The sequence below is a fragment of the Culicoides brevitarsis genome, chromosome 2 (genome assembly GCF_036172545.1).
Source record: "Culicoides brevitarsis isolate CSIRO-B50_1 chromosome 2, AGI_CSIRO_Cbre_v1, whole genome shotgun sequence".
Classification (NCBI taxonomy): domain Eukaryota; kingdom Metazoa; phylum Arthropoda; class Insecta; order Diptera; family Ceratopogonidae; genus Culicoides; species Culicoides brevitarsis.
The window spans coordinates 29,605,835-29,625,584 of NC_087086.1; the positions used below are offsets into that span (position 1 = coordinate 29,605,835).

At 31.9% G+C, this 19,750-nt stretch overlaps 3 protein-coding genes across 3 annotated transcripts; 1 reads left to right on the forward strand and 2 right to left on the reverse strand.

Annotated features, from left to right (window-relative positions):
* Positions 1-956: 956 nt before the first annotated feature.
* LOC134829974 (nose resistant to fluoxetine protein 6-like) lies at positions 957-5,412 on the reverse strand. Its single transcript, XM_063843298.1, has 7 exons — positions 5,265-5,412; positions 5,063-5,208; positions 2,968-3,108; positions 2,613-2,916; positions 1,995-2,555; positions 1,749-1,929; positions 957-1,689 (listed from the first exon to the last, which is right to left on the reverse strand). The coding sequence occupies exons 1-7, from the start codon at positions 5,338-5,340 to the stop codon at positions 993-995; spliced, it is 2,106 nt and encodes a 701-aa protein (XP_063699368.1). The 5' UTR covers positions 5,341-5,412; the 3' UTR covers positions 957-992.
* A 1,493-nt stretch (positions 5,413-6,905) lies between these two features.
* Positions 6,906-9,579, reverse strand: LOC134828902 (nose resistant to fluoxetine protein 6-like). Its single transcript, XM_063841893.1, has 8 exons — positions 9,510-9,579; positions 9,307-9,452; positions 8,910-9,050; positions 8,555-8,858; positions 7,938-8,498; positions 7,693-7,873; positions 7,524-7,633; positions 6,906-7,480 (listed from the first exon to the last, which is right to left on the reverse strand). The coding sequence occupies exons 1-8, from the start codon at positions 9,577-9,579 to the stop codon at positions 6,906-6,908; spliced, it is 2,088 nt and encodes a 695-aa protein (XP_063697963.1).
* Positions 9,580-11,531: 1,952 nt separating this feature from the next.
* Positions 11,532-18,714, forward strand: LOC134831219 (adenylyl cyclase X E). Its single transcript, XM_063844893.1, has 12 exons — positions 11,532-12,235; positions 13,057-13,739; positions 14,303-14,683; positions 14,747-14,948; positions 15,263-15,325; positions 15,388-15,515; positions 15,571-15,783; positions 15,837-16,209; positions 16,267-16,410; positions 16,481-16,605; positions 16,661-16,755; positions 17,494-18,714. The coding sequence occupies exons 1-12, from the start codon at positions 11,987-11,989 to the stop codon at positions 18,306-18,308; spliced, it is 3,471 nt and encodes a 1,156-aa protein (XP_063700963.1). The 5' UTR covers positions 11,532-11,986; the 3' UTR covers positions 18,309-18,714.
* Positions 18,715-19,750: the final 1,036 nt, after the last annotated feature.

A 19,750-nucleotide genomic window follows, 5' to 3' on the forward strand; every position in this document is an offset into this window, starting at 1 on the left:
TAGTGTTGTAACGAAGTGTACATAAGTGAGACGTTGAAGAGGGTAAGCGAGACTGAATTCACAAAAACACAAGAAAAAAAATCCACGAAACGACAAAAAGGGGAAAGATGCGCATGACTACGAACTCATACAGCGGTTTAGTCACGAATTCATTCATTTCCACAGGAATGTGAGTTCCTGCGATTCCTCTTCCTGTTTAACTTTACTTTGCTTATCAGCCGGAAATTTGCTCGGTCATTAAGGCATTTAGAATATTTTCGATTTAAATTCCTTAAAAATTAAAATTTTTCCCTTACGAAAAATAAAATTATATAAAGTCGATAAAGTAGTTAGCTCCTCCCCATTGTGAGTACGTTCCATACGCGATACGTGATTTTATCGGTTTTTCTTGCATTTTTCGTATATTTCGCTAAACCAAATGCCTTTTTAACCTCGTCGCACGTACATTTCAATTAATTTGCATTAAAATTCAACTAGATCTCGCTCCCTTCGTGGTCATTTCTGCAAAGAATTTTTTATTAAAATAGCGCATGATCACATTTTCTCCCCTCTCGCAGTCTAAAATTAGTTGAAATTCGCATAAATTTTGCAAAAGCGAGATCCGCCATGGCGTAAGTATAAGAGGAAATTTCGCATCTACTGTAAATGGGTCGATATGTCACTTGCTCTGTGCAAAGAGTTTCGGGTGTCACTCTTCCAAACGATGCCCAACAAAAAAAAAAACAAAACACTGTATCTGATATCTATGATGTCAAAACACAAAAACGGAAACCAAAAACCCAAAAATGAGAAGATGATTCAACTTCTAGATAATGCAAAAAAAAAAACTGAAAAACGCTGGCACGGGAAAATTTCTCGGTGTCACAAGTCATTTGAAAAAGTAAAACTAAAATGTCATTAATAATGTCATTGAAAAACACTCTAATTACAGAGAAGTGGATGCGATTGACCTTTTTTTGGTGAATTATTTATTTTAAAATTAATTATTTAGTCTATGAATCTTTTTTCGTTAAACTGCCATTCGTTGTTTTAATTTCTGAGTGAAATCCATTCACTGATTTAACGGTTCCATTTCCGTTTTTATCGACAACTTTCGGCTTTGATTCCCATTCTTTTTGCAAATTCGCTGCTGGAAGTTCTACAAGAACGTGCACTGCTGCGCCTGAGAGATATGAAAGACCCGTTGTGGCAAGTACAAGCCACACAATTTTGATGAGACTCATGTAATGTGGTTCATACATGTCGCCCAAGATTAATTTTATCATCGTAATATGCGTTAAATAGAAGCCAAAGTTAATTTTGCCCAAAGGACGGAACACGGAAGCATTGAAAAAGTCTTTCCATTGTCCTCCCATGCCGGCACTGTAACCTAAAATGATGACGCCGAGCATCCAGCCCCACATATTGCGATGAAAGGCGCCATAAAACGTAATCCACCAAGCGGGTTTTTGAAATTCGTATGTAGAGAAAATGTATGGGGCTCCAAAGATGCCAAAAAGGATCAAAGGCACGACTGAATTCCATAAAAACATGAAAAGTTTGGATTTTTTGACGTCAATGTTGTTGTCTTTGACTTCACGATAGATGAAAGCTGTTAACATGCCGAAAATATAACTTCCCATGCTGGCGTAAAATGGAATGTGGAAGTATTTGTATGAGTTTTCATGGCGGTAGAAGTAACGAGCAGCTCTGAAATTAAGAAAAAAATTAAAATTTCTTCAAAAAAAATTTTTTTGATAATTTCTTACTCGACTGTTCCAACATATAATCCATCAAGATGATATTTGTAGACAATATAACCCGGAATAAGGAAGGTAATGAAGAGACTTGTACTGAAAATGAGTGATTTACGTCTCGGAATGCGAGAGATGATCGCCAAAAGTATGAATCGCATGATGAAAAGTTGCATGTCAGTTGCTAAATACCACGCTGCAAAAAAATAAAAAGGTCAAATTTCGATTAAAATGTTAAATTTCGATCAAACAAATGCTTACTTGGCAAAATACAAGGTTCTCCTGCTCCAACAAAGTTATTAATGTACAACAAATTAGTCCACCAATTCGCTCGACATGAAGCTCTTTCCTGTCCTGCAAGCTGAGCCCAAATTGGTCCATTATAAGCTTTGCTTACCCAAGTAGCCTCCATTAAAATCGCAAAAGCATGCAAAGGTGTCAGTCTCAAATATCGTTTTTTCAGGGCGTCCCAAAAATCTGACGTCGTTAAAACTTTTCCTTGTTTAATTTGCTTAGCTGGACCCAATGTCAACAAAAAACCAGCGATCGCTAAATAAATTTGGTTCGTAAACGTCGCTCCAGAGAAGATTTTGTGAATGAAATTTTGCGAATTTGTCTCCAGGACGTCATGATTCATCGAAGGCAACATACTTAAAATGGAAAAAATATGAACGACAGTATTTCCGAGCATCACAATGATTTTAATTGACTCAAAATACGTAAAATCATCTGCTGGCGGTCGATTATTGTTCACCGGTTCAGGATGGTTCACAAGTTGATTCCAATTTCGAACGACAGAAAATGCCAAAAGTGTTCGATTTGCTAAAAAAAATAATTTTTTAAAATAAATTTTCTTGAAAAATCATTAAAAATACTCACAATTAATGGGAAATTTCCGATAATGTTCGGGATTTTTCCCGCCCTCATCACGTAATTGAGCGTCATAAAGACTTCCGATGAGCGTCAAAGCAATTAGCGACAAAACCACGACAAGAGCAAAGAAATCCAAGAGATCAATGGAAAACGATTCCGACTCGTTCGTGTTACAAAACTCAATTTCCGACCAAGATTCGAGTCCGTACTCGTTCAGCATTTCCTGATTCACGCATCGGTTAATTGCCTCGTGATAAACGATCCGCTGCTCTTTCGTCGTCGCATGCAACTCAATACCTGGATGGTAAATCTGAAAAAAAAAATAATTAAATTGTTCTCGGCACGTTCAAATGTAAATTACCGCACTGTCGATGTCGAACGTTAACGTAACTCGCTGTTGTTGCGGCTTCTGTTGAGTCAGCTGTTTTTCACAGCGATTCATGCACACACCTCGCGTGACGGTATCGTGTCTAAAAAAGTGGATTTTGTACGATGAGAATTCCTGAAAAAAATATTTTTTTAAAAAAATGTTTTTTTTTTGTATCAATATTTGCGTAAAACGCGTAAATCACAAATTCTAATAATTTTTCAAATATTTGCTTAAAAATGACAAATTTCTTACGAATTTGTTTCTTTTTGTTTGTTCACCGAATTAAACGCAAATGTGAAAGGTTTCAAAAATATTATCAAATGTCTGTGTTTATCTTTGTGTCATCATCACCATCATGATCACCGTCGATCGATCGTCGCTTTTTTTCTTTTAATTAAAAATAAACAAAGTAACAACATCGTGACGGAAATACTCTTCTTGCAAATAAGAAACACAAATCAAATACGATGAATCGTTTGATCTTTTTCTCGTTGTACGATGACCTTGACAACGACTTGCAGCAACGAGATCTGTGGCGTGTATTGCGGCAGTGGAAATTTATTGCGGCGATGAATAATAAGTTAATGCGTGTCATTATAATTAAGGGATTTTTCCCCATTGAATACAAAAGTTGTTTTGAATGGAAACAATTAAAAGGTCGAAGTCATTGCGATGAAAAGAATTTAAAAAGCACTTGATGAGTGCAATTAATGCGTTAAATCAAATAAGTTTCTAAATTATTTTAATTTTATAATTTTTCCATACAAAATTTTCAAGCGAAAATTAAAATTTCAATTTTTCTGAAAGGTGCAAACCAAATATTTTTTAAAAAAATGTAAAATTAACATGATTTTTGGTTGAATTGTTCGAAAAATTGCCAAAAAAAAATCATGTCTAATTTATATCAATTTTATATACCTAATTTTAGTATCAATTTAATATGAAAAAAAAAAATTAATATCAAAAATCATTAAACCTGAACATATAAAAAAATTTGCAGCGATTTTGTTGCTATTTATATCTATATTTCGTTTGTGTCAAATTGTTAACTTTATTTTTTTCAAAAAAAAATATTTTTCTTCTTTATTCAGAACAAGTTACTGCAGTAAAAACAAAAACAAATTTGACAGAATCTCATATAAAAATCTTTTAGCTTTTTCAATAATTAAAATTTGCATTTTTTGAAAATATCGATAAATTTTTATTTCTAAACAGGGATGTACACAGTAAAAAATCTCACCATTCGATATTTGACGATTTTCAAATTTTTGGTCGAAAATCAAAACTTTTTCAAAAAATTTTTTTTTTAAAATTTGCATTTTTTGAAAATATCGAGTAAATTTTTTTCACCAAGAAACATATGCCCGCAAGATTTTTTACTGTGTAGCTAACCGAATTTTTTTTTAAAAGTTAAAATTCCCCAAAGCACCCTATGACCCTACGCGACTGTTTCTAAAATTTTTGATTCCTTTTGCCTAAATCTCCTCCGATTAATCGAACATTGACATTTAAATTCAAAACAATCCAATTAGAATTTTTTGTTAAAAAAAAACAAAAACACAATAAAAAAAATTCGTTAAAAATATTTGAAACTCACTTCTCTGTCTTTAAATACCAAGCCTGCAATTTGTGAATGTAAATCACACCCGAGTCGAATAATTGACCCAATAATGGATAAAAACATGACCCAATAGATCACTTTTATATTCAATAAATCCTTTCACTTTTTTTCTTTTGTTTTTTAATGCAAAAAATGCAATTTTGCAAAAAAAAAAATTACTAAAAAAATTCCAGATGAATTTTTTTTTGTTTAAATAAAAAAAATCACAAGTTTCATAAAATTAAACTATTTTTTTTAAATTTAGAAAATTTCTTTCAAAGTTCAAGTTTTCATCAATTTTAGATAAAAATAAAAATTTAATTAGTTAAATGAACAAAAAAAATTATTCTGTCCTAAAAAAATTATTTGACTCAATTCGGTGAAAAACAAATATTTGTCCATAAATTTCGTTAAAATTCCCATTAATGCCCCAAAAATTCGCTGCTTCTCAAATTTCACAACTTCCGTTTAACCGTTAAAGCTTACCTTTATGTACCTCCACACCTCCGAATTATTGTCCGGCTTTATATAAGTTTTCGCCACACAATAAACTGCCTTTTCTCTAAATTTCTTCGTGCAATCCAAATAACTGTCGTGCTTATGTAATGGCGGCATTAATTCATAATTTTTCACTAAAACACAATTTTTTTTTATTTTTCAATTAATTTGACTCGAATTTGACACTTACTATCAATTACATCATTGCTGCCCTTCACACAAACAGCAATGAGTGACAAGAGCGCCAAAACACACAAAATCTTCATAACGAACTTCTTTCTTATTGCGCACGGCGAAAAGTGAAATAAATAAAAAAAATTGTTACACCAAAAAGTGTTGAAGAAATTATTTAAGTCAACAAAAAAAAAATAATTTTTTTTCCGTAATTTTTTTTTACGAGGTTTCGTGGTGAGATGCTAATAGTGCGACAAATAATTCAAAACTAAAAGTTGCGGATGAACAGCAACAAGACGAGACTCGGAAGACGAAGAATTGCTGTTTATTGAACAATGTTTAACACGCGTCGTTCGTCATGCAATTGTAGCCAATTAAAATCCTTTACCTCTTCAAATAGCCGTACGTTAGTTTGTTACTCGCCGCAGTTCTAAAAGGTTTGAATGGAGATAATGATGAATAAAAAAGCCGCGCGTTCTCGTATTTTTACCTCAAAAACGTCATTTATTGGGATTTTTTATTGACCGTCAATGAGTAGGTATCAAACGTAAAAATATCGTACGATGGAGACGACTGGTTTGCTTCTGAATTGAATTAATTAGCACCTTTTTTATGAAACACTTGCTTTAACGATCGAGTTCCGTCAAAATTTGTTTTCATAAAAAATCGTAAATTATGAAGCTCTAATGATTTTTTATTAGACTTGTGAGTGATTTGGATGATTTTTAACAATGCAACAAGTTAATTTAATTAATGAGAAGTTAATGCAAATTAATGTAAAAATTGTTTTGATTGCTTATCGGATTAAGTTTGAAAACTTTTAATAAGATTTACAGCTTTTAATGATTTTTATAATTAAAGTTTTTCAACAATAAATAATAAATTTATACTTATTGCCCTTTGTCTATATGAAAGGTAAGGTAGGGCGAATATGTATTTTTGGTTTTTCTAAAAAATGGTTTGTGGGCGAAGAATCTACTCAAGACAACGAGCAATATTACTGGAAAAAATTTTTTTTGATTTTCGACCAAAAATTTCAAAATTGCTTGAAAATTTTGAAAATCGCCAAAAATCGAAGTTGAGGTGAAATTTTTTGAGAAAAAATTTTTTCACTAAAATTGTTCGTTGTCTCATTAAAAATTCTATCATAGGGCACCCAAAATTCAAATAATCCTCAAAAATATACTTTCTTCAAACAAAATTAAGTAAAAATAAGAAAATAAATGATGGTTTTACAAATAATTTTGATCGTTTAGCTTAATTATTCAATATTTTAATCAAAAAATTTCAAAAAGCAGGAAATTTATTAAAAAATTTCAAAATGATGAATTTCTTTTAATTTTCTTTTTTTATCCCTTATTTTAATATTTTTTGAACAATTTTGAACTTTTTTCTATTAAAAATAATTAAAATAAACCCAAAACTTGAGATTTTTATTAACAGTAACATAGAAATTGTAAAATTGTGCAAAATATTATTAATTGATCGTTCGTCCTTGAAGGACAAGTTCGAAGGATAAAATATGGAAATGAGAAAAAAATATAACTAAATAAAAATAAATTTTTTCTATAATCTATAAGTAAAAAAAAAATATGAACCTAATTTAACAATCAATTGTAAGTAAATAATTTTTTCTAAATTTATTTAAAAACTTCTTCTAAAAATCTTTTTTCTTTACAGTGCCATTTACCATCATTTCCTGTGTTTCTGATAGAAATCCATTCAAATTTTTTGTTTGTATGTTATTCCCATTTTGATCTACACGATCTACAACTTTTGCCTCGACTTTTGGTTTAGACTGCCATTCTTTCTGCAAATTCGCTGCTGGTAATTCAACCAAAATATGAACTACCGCTCCCGAAAGATACGAAAAGCCTGTCACAAAGGTTGTTAAACACACAATTTTGGAAAAACTCATGTGATGTGGTTCATACATGTCACCCAACATCAATTTTATGATCGTAATGTGCGTCAAATAGAATCCAAAATTAATTTTTCCTAAAGGTCGAAACACGGAAGCATTGAAAAAGTCTTTCCATTGTCCTCCCATGCCAGCACTGTAACCTAAAATGATCACGCCGAGCATCCAGCCCCACATATTGCGATGAAAGGCGCCGTAAATTGAGATCCACAACGAGGGTTTTTTGAATTCGTACTCGAGGAAGATTAACGGAGCCCCGAAGATACCAAAGACAATCAATGGGACCACGGAACGCCATAGGAACATGAAAACTTTTGGATTTTTGAACGTCAATGTTGTTGTCTTTTACTTCACGATAGATGAAAGCTGTTAACATGCCGAAAATATAGCTGCCCATGTTGGCGTAAAATGGAATGTGGAAGTATTTGTATGAATTTTCGTGACGATAGAAGTAACGAGCAGCCCTAAAATGAAGAAAAAAGTTAAAAATTTATTAAAATTTTAGAAATTGATGATTTCTTACTCAATCGTTCCAACATATAATCCATCAAGATGATATTTGTAGACAATATAACCCGGAATAAGGAAGGTGATGAAGAGACTTGTACTGAAAATGAGTGATTTACGTCTCGGAATACGAGAGATGATCGCCAAAAGTATGAATCGCATGATAAAAAGTTGCATGTCAGTTGCTAAATACCACGCTGTAAAAAATTAAAAGGTCAAATTTCGATTAAAATGTTAAATTTCAATGAAAAAATCACTTACTTGGCAAAATACAAGGCTCTCCAGCTCCAACAAAATTATTAATGTACAACAAATTAGTCCACCAATTCGCTCGACATGAAGCTCTTTCCTGTCCTGCAAGTTGAGCCCAAATTGGTCCATTATAAGCTTTGCTCACCCAAGTAGCTTCCATTAAAATGGCAAAAGCATGCAAAGGTGTCAGTCTCAAATATCGTTTTTTCAAGGCGTCCCAAAAATCTGACGTCGTTAAAACTTTTCCATGCTTAATTTGTTTGGCAGGCGCTAAAGTCAATAGAAAACCCGCGATCGCCAGATAAACTTGATTTGTAAATGTCGAGCCCGCAAAAGCTGTATAACTAACATTTTGTGCATGTGATTCCAGCATCTCGTGATTTTGTGAGGGTAACATACAAAGAATGCATAAAATGTGAACTGCAGTATTTCCAAGCATCACAATGATTTTAATGGACTCAAAATAAGTAAAATCATCTGCTGGCGGTCGATTATTGTTCACCGGTTCAGGATGGTTCACAAGTTGATTCCAATTTCGAACGACAGAAAATGCCAAAAGTGTTCGATTTGCTAAAAAAAAAATTTTTTTAAATAAATTTTCTTGAAAAATCATCAAAAATACTCACAATTAATGGGAAATTTCCGATAATGTTCGGGATTTTTCCCTCCCTCATCACGTAATTGAGCGTCATAAAGACTTCCGATGAGCGTCAATGCAATTAGCGACAAAACCACGACAAGAGCAAAGAAATCCAAGAGATCAATGGAAAACGATTCCGACTCGTTCGTGTTACAAAACTCAATTTCCGACCAAGATTCGAGTCCGTACTCGTTCAGCATTTCCTGATTCACGCATCGGTTAATTGCCTCGTGATAAACGATCCGCTGCTCTTTCGTCGTCGCATGCAACTCAATACCTGGATGGTAAATCTGAAAAAAAAATTAATTAAATTGTTCTCGGCACGTTCAAATGTAAATTACCGCACTGTCGATGTCGAACGTTAACGTAACTCGCTGTTGTTGCGGCTTCTGTTGAGTCAGCTGTTTTTCACAGCGATTCATGCACACACCTCGCGTGACGGTATCGTGTCTAAAAAAATGTATCTTGTGTGACGAGTATTCCTAAAAAAAATCAAAACAAAAAATTATTTAAATATTTCGCTCAAAAGGCAATAAAAGTTTATTTTAGGTATAAAAGAGAACACAAAAATTCACTTCATTTTTATTCATTAATGCAAAAAAACCTGAATTTTTGCCCAAATTCATTCAAATGACCAAAAATTTAGGTCATTAACATTAATGATATTCAAGTGTCTCGTTTTTAGTGCGTTTTATTGCACTTTAAACTTTATGAGTTCTGGTTTTCCGAAAAGATTACCTTTATGTACCTCCATACTTCTGAATTATTGTCTGGCTTTATATAAGTTTTCGCTACACAATAAACTGCCTTTTCTTTAAATTGCTTTGTGCAATCAAAATAACTGTCGTGCTTATGTAACGGCGGCATTAATTCATAATTTTTCACTAAAACACAAAATTTTCTTTAAAAAAAAATTTTTTTTCAATTAATTTTTCACTTACTATCGTATCTACTGCTCTTTACACAAACAGCAATCTGTGCCAAAACTACCAAACTACACAAGATCTTCATTATAATATTCTTGCGAAATTTAAAAAAAAATTATTTCAAAATATTTGTCCAAAAATTTAGCAAAAAAAAATATTTTTGCATCCTTTTATCACGACGTCCAAAACGAAACTAAAATTTGCGAATCAATAGCAACAAGAAGAGAGACCGAAAACTTTTTTAAAATATTCAACAAGATCACGAAATGATAAAACTGACCCCTGTTTTAAATAAATTTTCCATAACATCTGTTTTGATAAAATTTCGGCAAAAAAAAAGCAGTGAATGAACTGTCAAAGCGTGTAAAAAATTAAGAAATTGAATAAGACTGCTAATTTATGCAGTTTAAATTTTGGATGTCACAAACCTGTTAGACAAGAAAGCCGTTCGTTGACATCGGATATAAAAATAAAATAAGCGGTATGAGCAATAAAAATATTACCTAGACAAGCGCCAGACGTAGTAAAAATACCGGAAAAAAGTATAGACGTATAGTTCATTGAGAAAAACAATGCACTCTATAATTTGAGGCAAAAATTAATTGAGGTTCAATTGTTACTTTTAATGTTGGGCTCTCAATTCATTGTAATTAATAAATTAAACTTCATTGAGGAAAAGTGAGGAAATAACTACAGTTTTGAAAATCAGTCAAGGATAATTCAGAAGGAAGGTCTTTTCAGGCTATGGCTGCTAATATAGGCTTTCAAGGTCAAGAAAATGCTAAAACCGGTAAGGATGATGATGCTGATGATATTTAAGAAGGTGTTAAGTTGTCGTTTATTTGATGTTGATGATTTTTGGATCAGATGAGTTGACTCGGTAAATAAGAGATAGAAGGAGATAACTGGTAGAAATTGATCGTTAAGCCCAGGTATCTTTGCTGTCAATTGTTTTGTATCGGATGTGTTACAACAAAGTAAATTACAAATTTAAATCAAGGTTCATCAGCCAATTTTAGGCTTCTTTCGTTGCTTGATGCAGAAACAATATGCCTTCTGGAAAGCGCCTCGCTACAAATTTTTCTACGATGTTTGTCTTTCTGTTCTTCTTCCCAGGTTAGTTAAAGGTAAAATAAAGCAGTGGGACTCAAGGGCACGTACCTGTTGGGTATTTTTAAGAGTTTCCGTAGAAAAGAAAGAAATTTTTTAATTTAATTAGGAGTAATATTTAACACGTCTATTTAAGTCGACGTCAGAAATAGAAAGAGACGACTTACGACCTGTCAAAGGTCAGCTGATATCGTTGACCGGTCTTGTTCATGTACTTTCACAACAATAAGGTTCTCCAACGTTTCATAGGAAAGTTTTCCAAATCTTATTTTTTTTAATAAATTTTCTTTTCATTTCCTCTAAACAGTTAAAAATTTGAAATGAAGAATAAAGAAAGTTGGAAGGCCTTAGAATTATTCTTTGTTTGACACTTAGTAAATTCGTTTGATGGAGCAATTCCCTTATCCTGTATCAGGATCAGTAAAAAATTAGTTTAACTTCTTCATATGGGTTTCTTCTCATTATTCGTAGAAAATGTAGTTTTTTGCGATCTTTTTCATCAGTGAGGTCCAGTTTAAAAAGTACCAATCGAATCCATCCAATGATTTTCCTAAAAATTAATTTATTTTAAATAAATTTAAAACATAAAAAAAACTTACCTTAAATTAATTTCCAGTCAGGGCTCTTGACTTCTTATTTCCGTTCCTGCTTTTCATTCATCTCCATTTCTTGCGCTGCCCCTTAAAGTCGGCAATCTGTAACTCACTTTTCAATTAACGAATATCACTTTTTATGATTCACAGTTCACATCAAGTCACTTAAAATCCATTTATTATCGGAGAATCTCGTGTAAAATTTTTATTTTATCAAAGCTCTGTTTGCCGATAATGAAGTCTCGATATCATTGTTTTACATTATATCGCTTATCAATAAAATTTTACAAAAGTGATAGCAATAATCAGTAGCTGATTAGACGTCGCAGTGTTCAGACCGTAGATTTTTTACTGTGGCTCGATTGGAATTCGCAGATCAAGTTAGACATTTGGGCTACTTTTCATCGTTTCTAGTACACTTGACTTAATAAGGATTAACAAAAATAGGTCATGAAAGAATTTTTATCAATGAAATATTGAAAAATCAATGAAATTAGTGCAAAAATAAACCAAAAAAAATGAAATAAGTCCATCAAATTTAATCAATTAATCAAAAAAAAAGTCTATTATTATGTCGTTATCACGTACCATTGATTCCACTACCTAGTCAAGTAGAGTGTGTCAGATAAGAGAACTTGTCACGAATATGATGCAAATATTTCTATGATAACGACGATAATAAAAAATTGAATGAGTGACAAAAACAATAACAGAGAGATCGAAAGAGAGTGATTTATCGTTGTTAGTTCTGAGTAAACAAATAAACGGTAGCAAAAATAGTGAATTAATATGGATTACACTGAAGACTATGCCGTGGAATTTGACACATGCGATACCACGTCACTCAAGTCGAATCCGCATTTTAACCTCGGAAAATGGGAAATTTCCTTTCTCAAGAAGGAGTGTCAGAATCTTGGCTTGGAGAATATTTATCAAACGTACATTCAGCGCGTGCAAAGGAGTTTTTTGTCCATTTTCTTTGTGCTGCAAACAATTATTAATCTCATTCATGTGATTATTATTTCGACGAATTCGAGAGTGAGTGCAATTATTTTGAAGAATTTGAGGAATTAATGCATTTTAAAGAATTTCTAAGAAATTTAAAAAGAAAAATCGAGTTATTGAGGAGTATGAAATTGAGAAAAAAAATTTTTTTTTTGATAACAATTTTACAGATTTTGGAAATTTTGTTAAGTATTCATTCAAATTTTAATTTAAAAATTAATTTAAAAAAAAATGAAAATCAGTAAAATTGGGATCAAGCAAAATATTTAATATTTTTCTGTATAAAAATTTAATTTTTTTTTTAAATTTTCAAGATATTCACAGGGTTTGAAAACTTTAAGTACTTCAATGTCAAAAAATTTACTTACTTGCTTTTGCTACAGAAAAAGTCAAAAATAGATTAAAGGTTTAACTTAAACCTAAAACTTAGTTTATTTCTCCTTAAAGTTCAAGATTGAAGTCATTTTGGTTCATTTTTCAACAAAAAAAAATCAAAAATTTCGTTATTTTTAACCAAAAACTGATCAAACAAATGAAATTGACTATTTCTCATAGATCGCTAAAGTCAAAATATTTTTTACTTCAAAATTTAGCCAATTTATTCCTAATCAAGTCTCAAATTCTCCATTAAGTACAAAACTCTATTAAGCAAAAATTGTATTAAGTAAAAGTCAAAAAGTTTTTTAAACCCTGATGAGGAGTACAGAATTGTGAAAATTTTATATTTTGGCACTGAAAAGTAATAAAAAAACTAATCTGGCTTTTTAAAATATTTTTTAAAATTTTATCTGACTTTAAGATATATTTCGCGATTAAAACTTTAACTTTTAAATTACTTCATCTTACCTTTACAGCACAGCTCGGATTTATTTCCAGACATAATTTGTTACACAGTCCCGTTACTCGTCGTTTGGATCTCCTTATTCGCCACCTTCAAAGAGGATTTTGTCAAAAAATACCCTTACGTTCCTTTCGTGGCATCATGTATCGCTTTATTCTCTCTCATTATCGCTGACTTGACGATCCCGATCTACCATGCGATGCACACCTTCGTGAATCCCCCACTGCGAGTAGCTTACGCCTCACACTTACTCTTCGTCATTTACATGTTTTTACCTTTAAAAGACAACTGGTTAACTGTAATTTTGGGCACTGCAGCTACTGGCAGCTACATCATCGTCTTCATTTACGTCACGTACGACATTTCCGAGCAAACGACGCCACTGACAAAAGTCATCACCGAAAGTATTTTCCTTGTCGCCGTCAACTTTTTCGGAATTTATCACAGATTGATGAACGAAATTGCGATTCGAAGCACTTTTCTTGATCGTCGGGAATGTGTGGTTGGAAATTTGTTGCTGAAATTCGCGAGAAATCAAGAAAATGACTTGTTGCTGAGTATTTTACCGGACCACACGGCACAAGCGCTGGAAAAAGATATTGCCGAGTTGTTGCTGAAAATAAGAGCGGAAAAGCAGAAAAATCGGATTCCGCAACAGGTTCATATTGGGAAGCAGTGGCGAGGACATGCAATTAAGTGAGTGAGACTTATACAAAAATCTTTTTTTTTTTCGATTTCGTAGATTTTCAAAGCAATAATAGGGAAATTTATCTAACAAGCAATATTGAAAAGTGCATTTTTCCTTAAATTTTTTAAGAAAAATTCAAATTTTCTTCTTAAAATTTAGAAAAATTATAGAAATTTCATAGTTTTCTTTACAAATTTTTCCACTTTTTATCAAAAATTTAACATTTTGTTAAATCTGAATTTTTTTCAGTAAAAAATTGGTTTGTTTCATTTGAAAATTGATCATTTTGCACTAAAAATTAAAATTTTTTATCAAAAAATCTAAAAAAGTAAGAAATTATTGAATTTTAAGCTGATTTTTTGAAAGTTTTTATTACTTTAAAAAAAAAAGTTGGATCGAAAATATAAAAATTTGAAATTTTTTAAAATTCTTAACTCTCGATATTAAATAATTCTTTAAAAAATCTCAAAATATTTTGGGAAAAAATCGAAAATAAAATTTTAAATATTATTTTTTTCCAAAATTCACACTTTTCAATAAAAATCTTCTAAAAATTTAAATTTCTTTGCAGCAAATTATACGTCGAAGAACACAAAGACGTCTCAATTTTGTATGCGGATGTCGTCAACTACACAATGATGACCACGCAACTTCCTGTTCGAACCTTAGTTGAAACCCTTCACGAGCTTTTTGTCAAATTCGATGACGCCTCAAAGGAATTCAACGTTTTACGCATAAAATTCTTGGGCGATTGCTATTATTGCGTCGCTGGCGTTCCCGTGCGAAACAAAAGACACGCCAAAAGTTGCGTTGATCTCGGATTGCGAATGATTCGTGACATCAGAGACGTGCGATTGTCGCGAAATTTGGATATTGACATGAGAATCGGAGTGCATTCGGGCAGCATCATATCGGGAGTTATTGGTTCGTGCAAGTGGCAGTACGATATTTGGTGAGAAATTGAAGTTTTTTTGAATTTTTTCGAAAGTTTTGATTAAAAAATGAAAAATTTTAGGTCTCGTGATGTGAATATTGCGAATAAAATGGAGTCGACGGGATGTCCGGGAAAAGTTCATGTCACTGCGCAGACATTGGAGTTGCTGGAAGGCGAGTACATGTACGAAGATGGCACGGAGGCAGCGAAAAAGGATCCCACGTTGAAGCAATATAACATTCAGACGTATTTGATTGGACCGCATTATTACATGGATAATATTGTAAGAGCTTTTTAATGGGGTTTTGATGATTTTTGTAGCGATCTTGTGCTTTTTATGGCTTTAAAATCACAAAATCGATCTTAAAATGACTCTGAAAGGAATTTAAATACATAAAAATTGAATTTTTGTTCGAAAAAGTGGCTTAAGGCGTTCAAAAATGATAAATTTCAACATAAATTTTCCTTGACTAAGGCCAAAAATTAAAAATTTTGAACATAAATTCACTTTTTTGACGTAAAATCTCTAAATTTTTCATCAAAATATCAATTTTTCGAAATTATTCTTAACAAAAACTAATTTTATGATTTTTTTAGTTCTATTCTCAAGACGATACCAGTGGACTGCGACTAAGTTCGGGTGTGAAACGTAAGGTTGGGGTAAGAATTTTACTTTTTTGATGCATTTTTCTTCACTTTTACTAATTTTTAACACTTAAAAGTCCCGTAACATGGATGGAAGTCGCTCTAATTTCATGAAAAGCAGCATGGAACGCTATCGGGACATCATGAAGCAAGCAGATATTGAAATGGCGCGCGAACTCGATCGCATGCCAATCGGAAAATTCAAGTAATTTCTCATTTTTGTTATTTTTTTACGATTTTCTAAAAAAAATTTCTTGTAGTTTGAACAAAGTTTTCACCACAAAATCTCGTGAGCCGCGCAGAACTCCCGAAGATGAAGATCGTGACTCAATTTCAACCCTTTGTTTGTGTTTGTCGCCCAAATCCCGTGAAATAAGCTTTCTATCAGAGCCGGATAACGTCTTGAAATACAGTACCTTGATGGTATTTTTCGTTTTTGTGGTCATTTTTATCATTCAGAACATGAATAAGCCGTAAGTTTTGTTAAAATTCTCCAAAAAATTGCTGAAATGAAGATTTTTTTCAGTTTCAGCACAATTTATTGGACAATAATCTCCGTTTCCGGCATAATTCTTGCATCAATTCTGCCAATTACGTGGTTTAATCGCTTGTGGGACATCACAAACCCCGATGTTGACGTTTCCATGCCCAAAAATCCCTTTGCCAATCGTTTGTACAGGTTTTCAGATAAGCTAACAAGGAATGCTTTGGCTCGTCATTGCATTTATTTGGTCTCAGTACTGATTTTGGTGATCGTTTCCTTCATCCATCTCGTGGATTGTAGCTCAGATAAGGTCGTGTATCCGACAGTGGAGCCAATTCCAACCGTTTATACCGGATTTATATCTCGAGCTGGTATTATTGGGGATATTAGTACTAAATGGTGTCTTAATCCGTGGGTAAGAGACTTAAAAAATTGATTTTTCAAGCAAATTTTGATTAATTTTCGTTAAAAGTCTGTTACAGAATGTCTTATTTTGACCATCGGAGTGACTTTTATGTTCCAAAAGATACATTTTATACTGAAATTGACGATTGCTCTCATGATTTTGTCGTTTTATTCGTGGATTGTGTTTGGAGCGCTGCATACAATGTTTAGTGTAAGCTCTAAAAGTTGAAAATTTTGAATTTTTGAATGAAATTCGATGAAATTTGGTTCAAAATTTACAGAATAGTGCGTCGGTTAATCCAACTCTCAGTCCAAATGTGGCTCATTTTCTTGCAATTCTCTTCACAACTGTCATTTTTCACTTAATTGATCGTAATTCCGAGTATATTGCGAAAGTTGATTACAAGTAAGGTTGATTTTTATCACTTTTCGAATGAATTTAATTAATTTTTTACTTTTAGTTGGAAGCAGCAACTTCTGAGGAAGCAACAAGAAGCTGAATTGACCAAGGAAACAAACAAAATTTTGGTTCACAATATTTTGCCAGCTCATGTTGGTATGTTTTTTGTCATTTTTTATAATTTTCTTAAAATCATAAACAATTTCTGTCAATTTTCTTCGAATTTTTAATTTTTTTTTATCAAATTTTTGAGAAAGTTCAATTAGTTTTGTCAGTTTTATGCGAATTTCAGTTTTTATTATAAATATTTTTGACAATTTAAGATTATGTTTTTAAATTTTCTGAAAATTTTTATTTTTTCTTATAAAATTTTAAGATTTTCTCCGAAATAATTAAATTTTATAATTTTTTTGAAAATTTCAAGTTATGTTTGGAGATTTTCTTGAAAATTTAAACTATTTTTTATAATTTTTTTTAGAAATTCAAACTATTTTTATCTGTAAATTTAAATTATTTTTGTAAATTTTCTCGAATTTTCAGTTATTTTATTATTTTCTTAAGAAATTTATTTTATCTCAAAAATTTAAAAGAAATTATTGTCAATTTTTTAAAATTTTAAATTTTTCTGTCCTTTTTCCTGAATTTTTTTTTTCAATTTTTCTTGAGTTTTAATTTTTTTTTCAATTTTTTGAGAATTTTGAATCATTTTCTAAAAAATTTTAATTATTTTTCAAAAATTATCTATATTTTAAATTATTTTTATCAATTTTTACCAAATTTTCTTATAAATTTAACTTTTTTGTCCATTTTCTCAAAATTCAATTGAATTTTCTTAAAACTTTTAATTAATTATGTAAAATTTTTGCTAATTTAGAATATTTTTTATTTTTTCAGCCGAAATTTACATCAACCAACAATCCCTGGCATACGAATTTTACAACGAAGAATACGAAAATGTCGCCGTTCTCTTTGCCACCATCACAAATTTCGACGTAACGAGTGACGTGCAAAACGAAAAAGGCATTTTGAACGTTCTCAACGAGATAATTTGCGATTTTGACGATGTCCTGCTCTCGTATCGCGGTCCCCAAAAGATTGAAAAGATCAAAGTTGCTGGCTGGACTTATATGGCGGCATGCGGTTTGGATCCCGGGCGTGGCGATGCTTCTGTGGCATATCCTCACTCCTTAATTGGACACAATTCGTCACTCGGCAGGTCTTCTCACTTAAGTTCGACTGGTCGTCGCAGCTTTAAACCGATTTTTCCGGCGCCGAAACAAAACCAACGAAAATCTCAGAACGTCGTGATGGTTTTAACGGAATTTGCGTTGGATTTAATGCGAAATTTCCAGAAATTTAACGTGGAAAATTTCAAAGATACGTCCCCAGGATTGCTTCGGATCGGCATTTCGCATGGAAAAGTGATGGCAGGCGTGGTTGGAAGCAGTAAACCGTTGTACGATATCTGGGGCAATAGTGTCAACATGGCGTCGCGAATGGATTCGACGGGAGTTCCGGGCAAAATTCAAGTCACGAAGGAAACGGCGAACGTTTTGCAGCAATATGGCGTGCAATGTGACTACCGAGGCGACATATTCGTCAAAGGTCGCGGGGAGATTCCAACCTTTTTCGTGCGAATTGACGAAGAATTGAACTTTGTTCGACGAAATCCGAACTCGTTCCGGCCCGCCTTCGAAACGAAACTCTAACATTTGACGTGATTACGAAAAATTTTATTATTTATTGTTTGTCTTTCGTAAAAAATAAATGAAAAAAATTGTATTATTTGCTCACGGAATAATTACACAAACAAAACAACTGCCTCGAGAACGGAGAATTTCCTTATCTGCTTTAATATTTATATCAAATTCCTACACAACATGACAAATATTTGGGTAAGATGATGATACAAACGCACGCAAGACGTTAACTCTCTCACTTGTCAACTTGCCCGTTGCCTCGTAAGTACTTGAAAACAAAAAAATATAATGAATGGTAGAGTAGACGAGGAGAAGTCGCATTTTTTTCGCGAAACGAGACACTTTGATGGATATACAATAAAAAAAACTTCGTATGTTTAAAAATAACAACAAAAACAACAACATTTTTGGAATTCCATTAAATGATAACTTTATGGCACCTCGTATGACACTGATGATCTGTTTTAATTTTTTTCTTGTTTTATTTTTGCGGAGATATATTTTCCAGAACACCATGATGGAGACGGCTAGTCCGTGATTTTTTTTTTATTTAATTTTTTCGAGGTTTAATGGGCTAATAGTCTGTCTGAAGTTAATTTTTTTATTCAAAATTTCCTGAAATTGATAAAAAAAAAGAATAAAAGCGAATACGTACAACTTCCTATATTTAATAATTTGGTTTGTTTTTCCAAAATTTGTTATATAGCAAAATCGTATTTTTAATTTAAAACCGGATTTTTCTCGTCCCAGTGCATATTTTACTTTTTTTTAAATATTATACACTCGACATTTGCCCCAGTTGACATTTTCAAAGATCTGGCCCAATGCATAATAAAGATTTTTAACCCAATGCGCATTTTCAAACTTTTATTTAATGCACAATAAGCATTTTTTTGCCAGTTCACATCCTAATATGATTGACCCAATGTACATTCAAGATTTTTGATCCAATGCACATTTAAAATTTTTGACCTAGATGACATTTTGACATTTTTACCCTAACAAACATAGGCTCAAATAAATTGGGCAAATAAAAAACAAATCACCAAATAAAAATTACTTCAAAAACAATTCTAGGTGTAATACTTAATTTAAAAAAAATGTATAAAATAGAAATGGAAAAACAAAATTAAAAACTTTTGCACACCAAAGCTGAATATACATTTCATAATGTTTGACAAATATTTTTTATGTTGTTTTTCTCACGTTTTGAATTATATTTTAAACATGAAAGCAAAAAAAATTAATAATTAATCACCATTGATAACCTTTCACGGATAAGAATTCTGAACATCTTTAAAAATTAATAGAATGTTGGTTTCAGTTTCTGTTCAGATTTCGCAACAAAATGAAGCTTAAGCTCATTATTCTTGCTTTTATTATTTCAACTTGTTCTGGAGATTCAATTAAATCTCATAAATGTGAACAATATTTTGGAACTTGTATTTTTC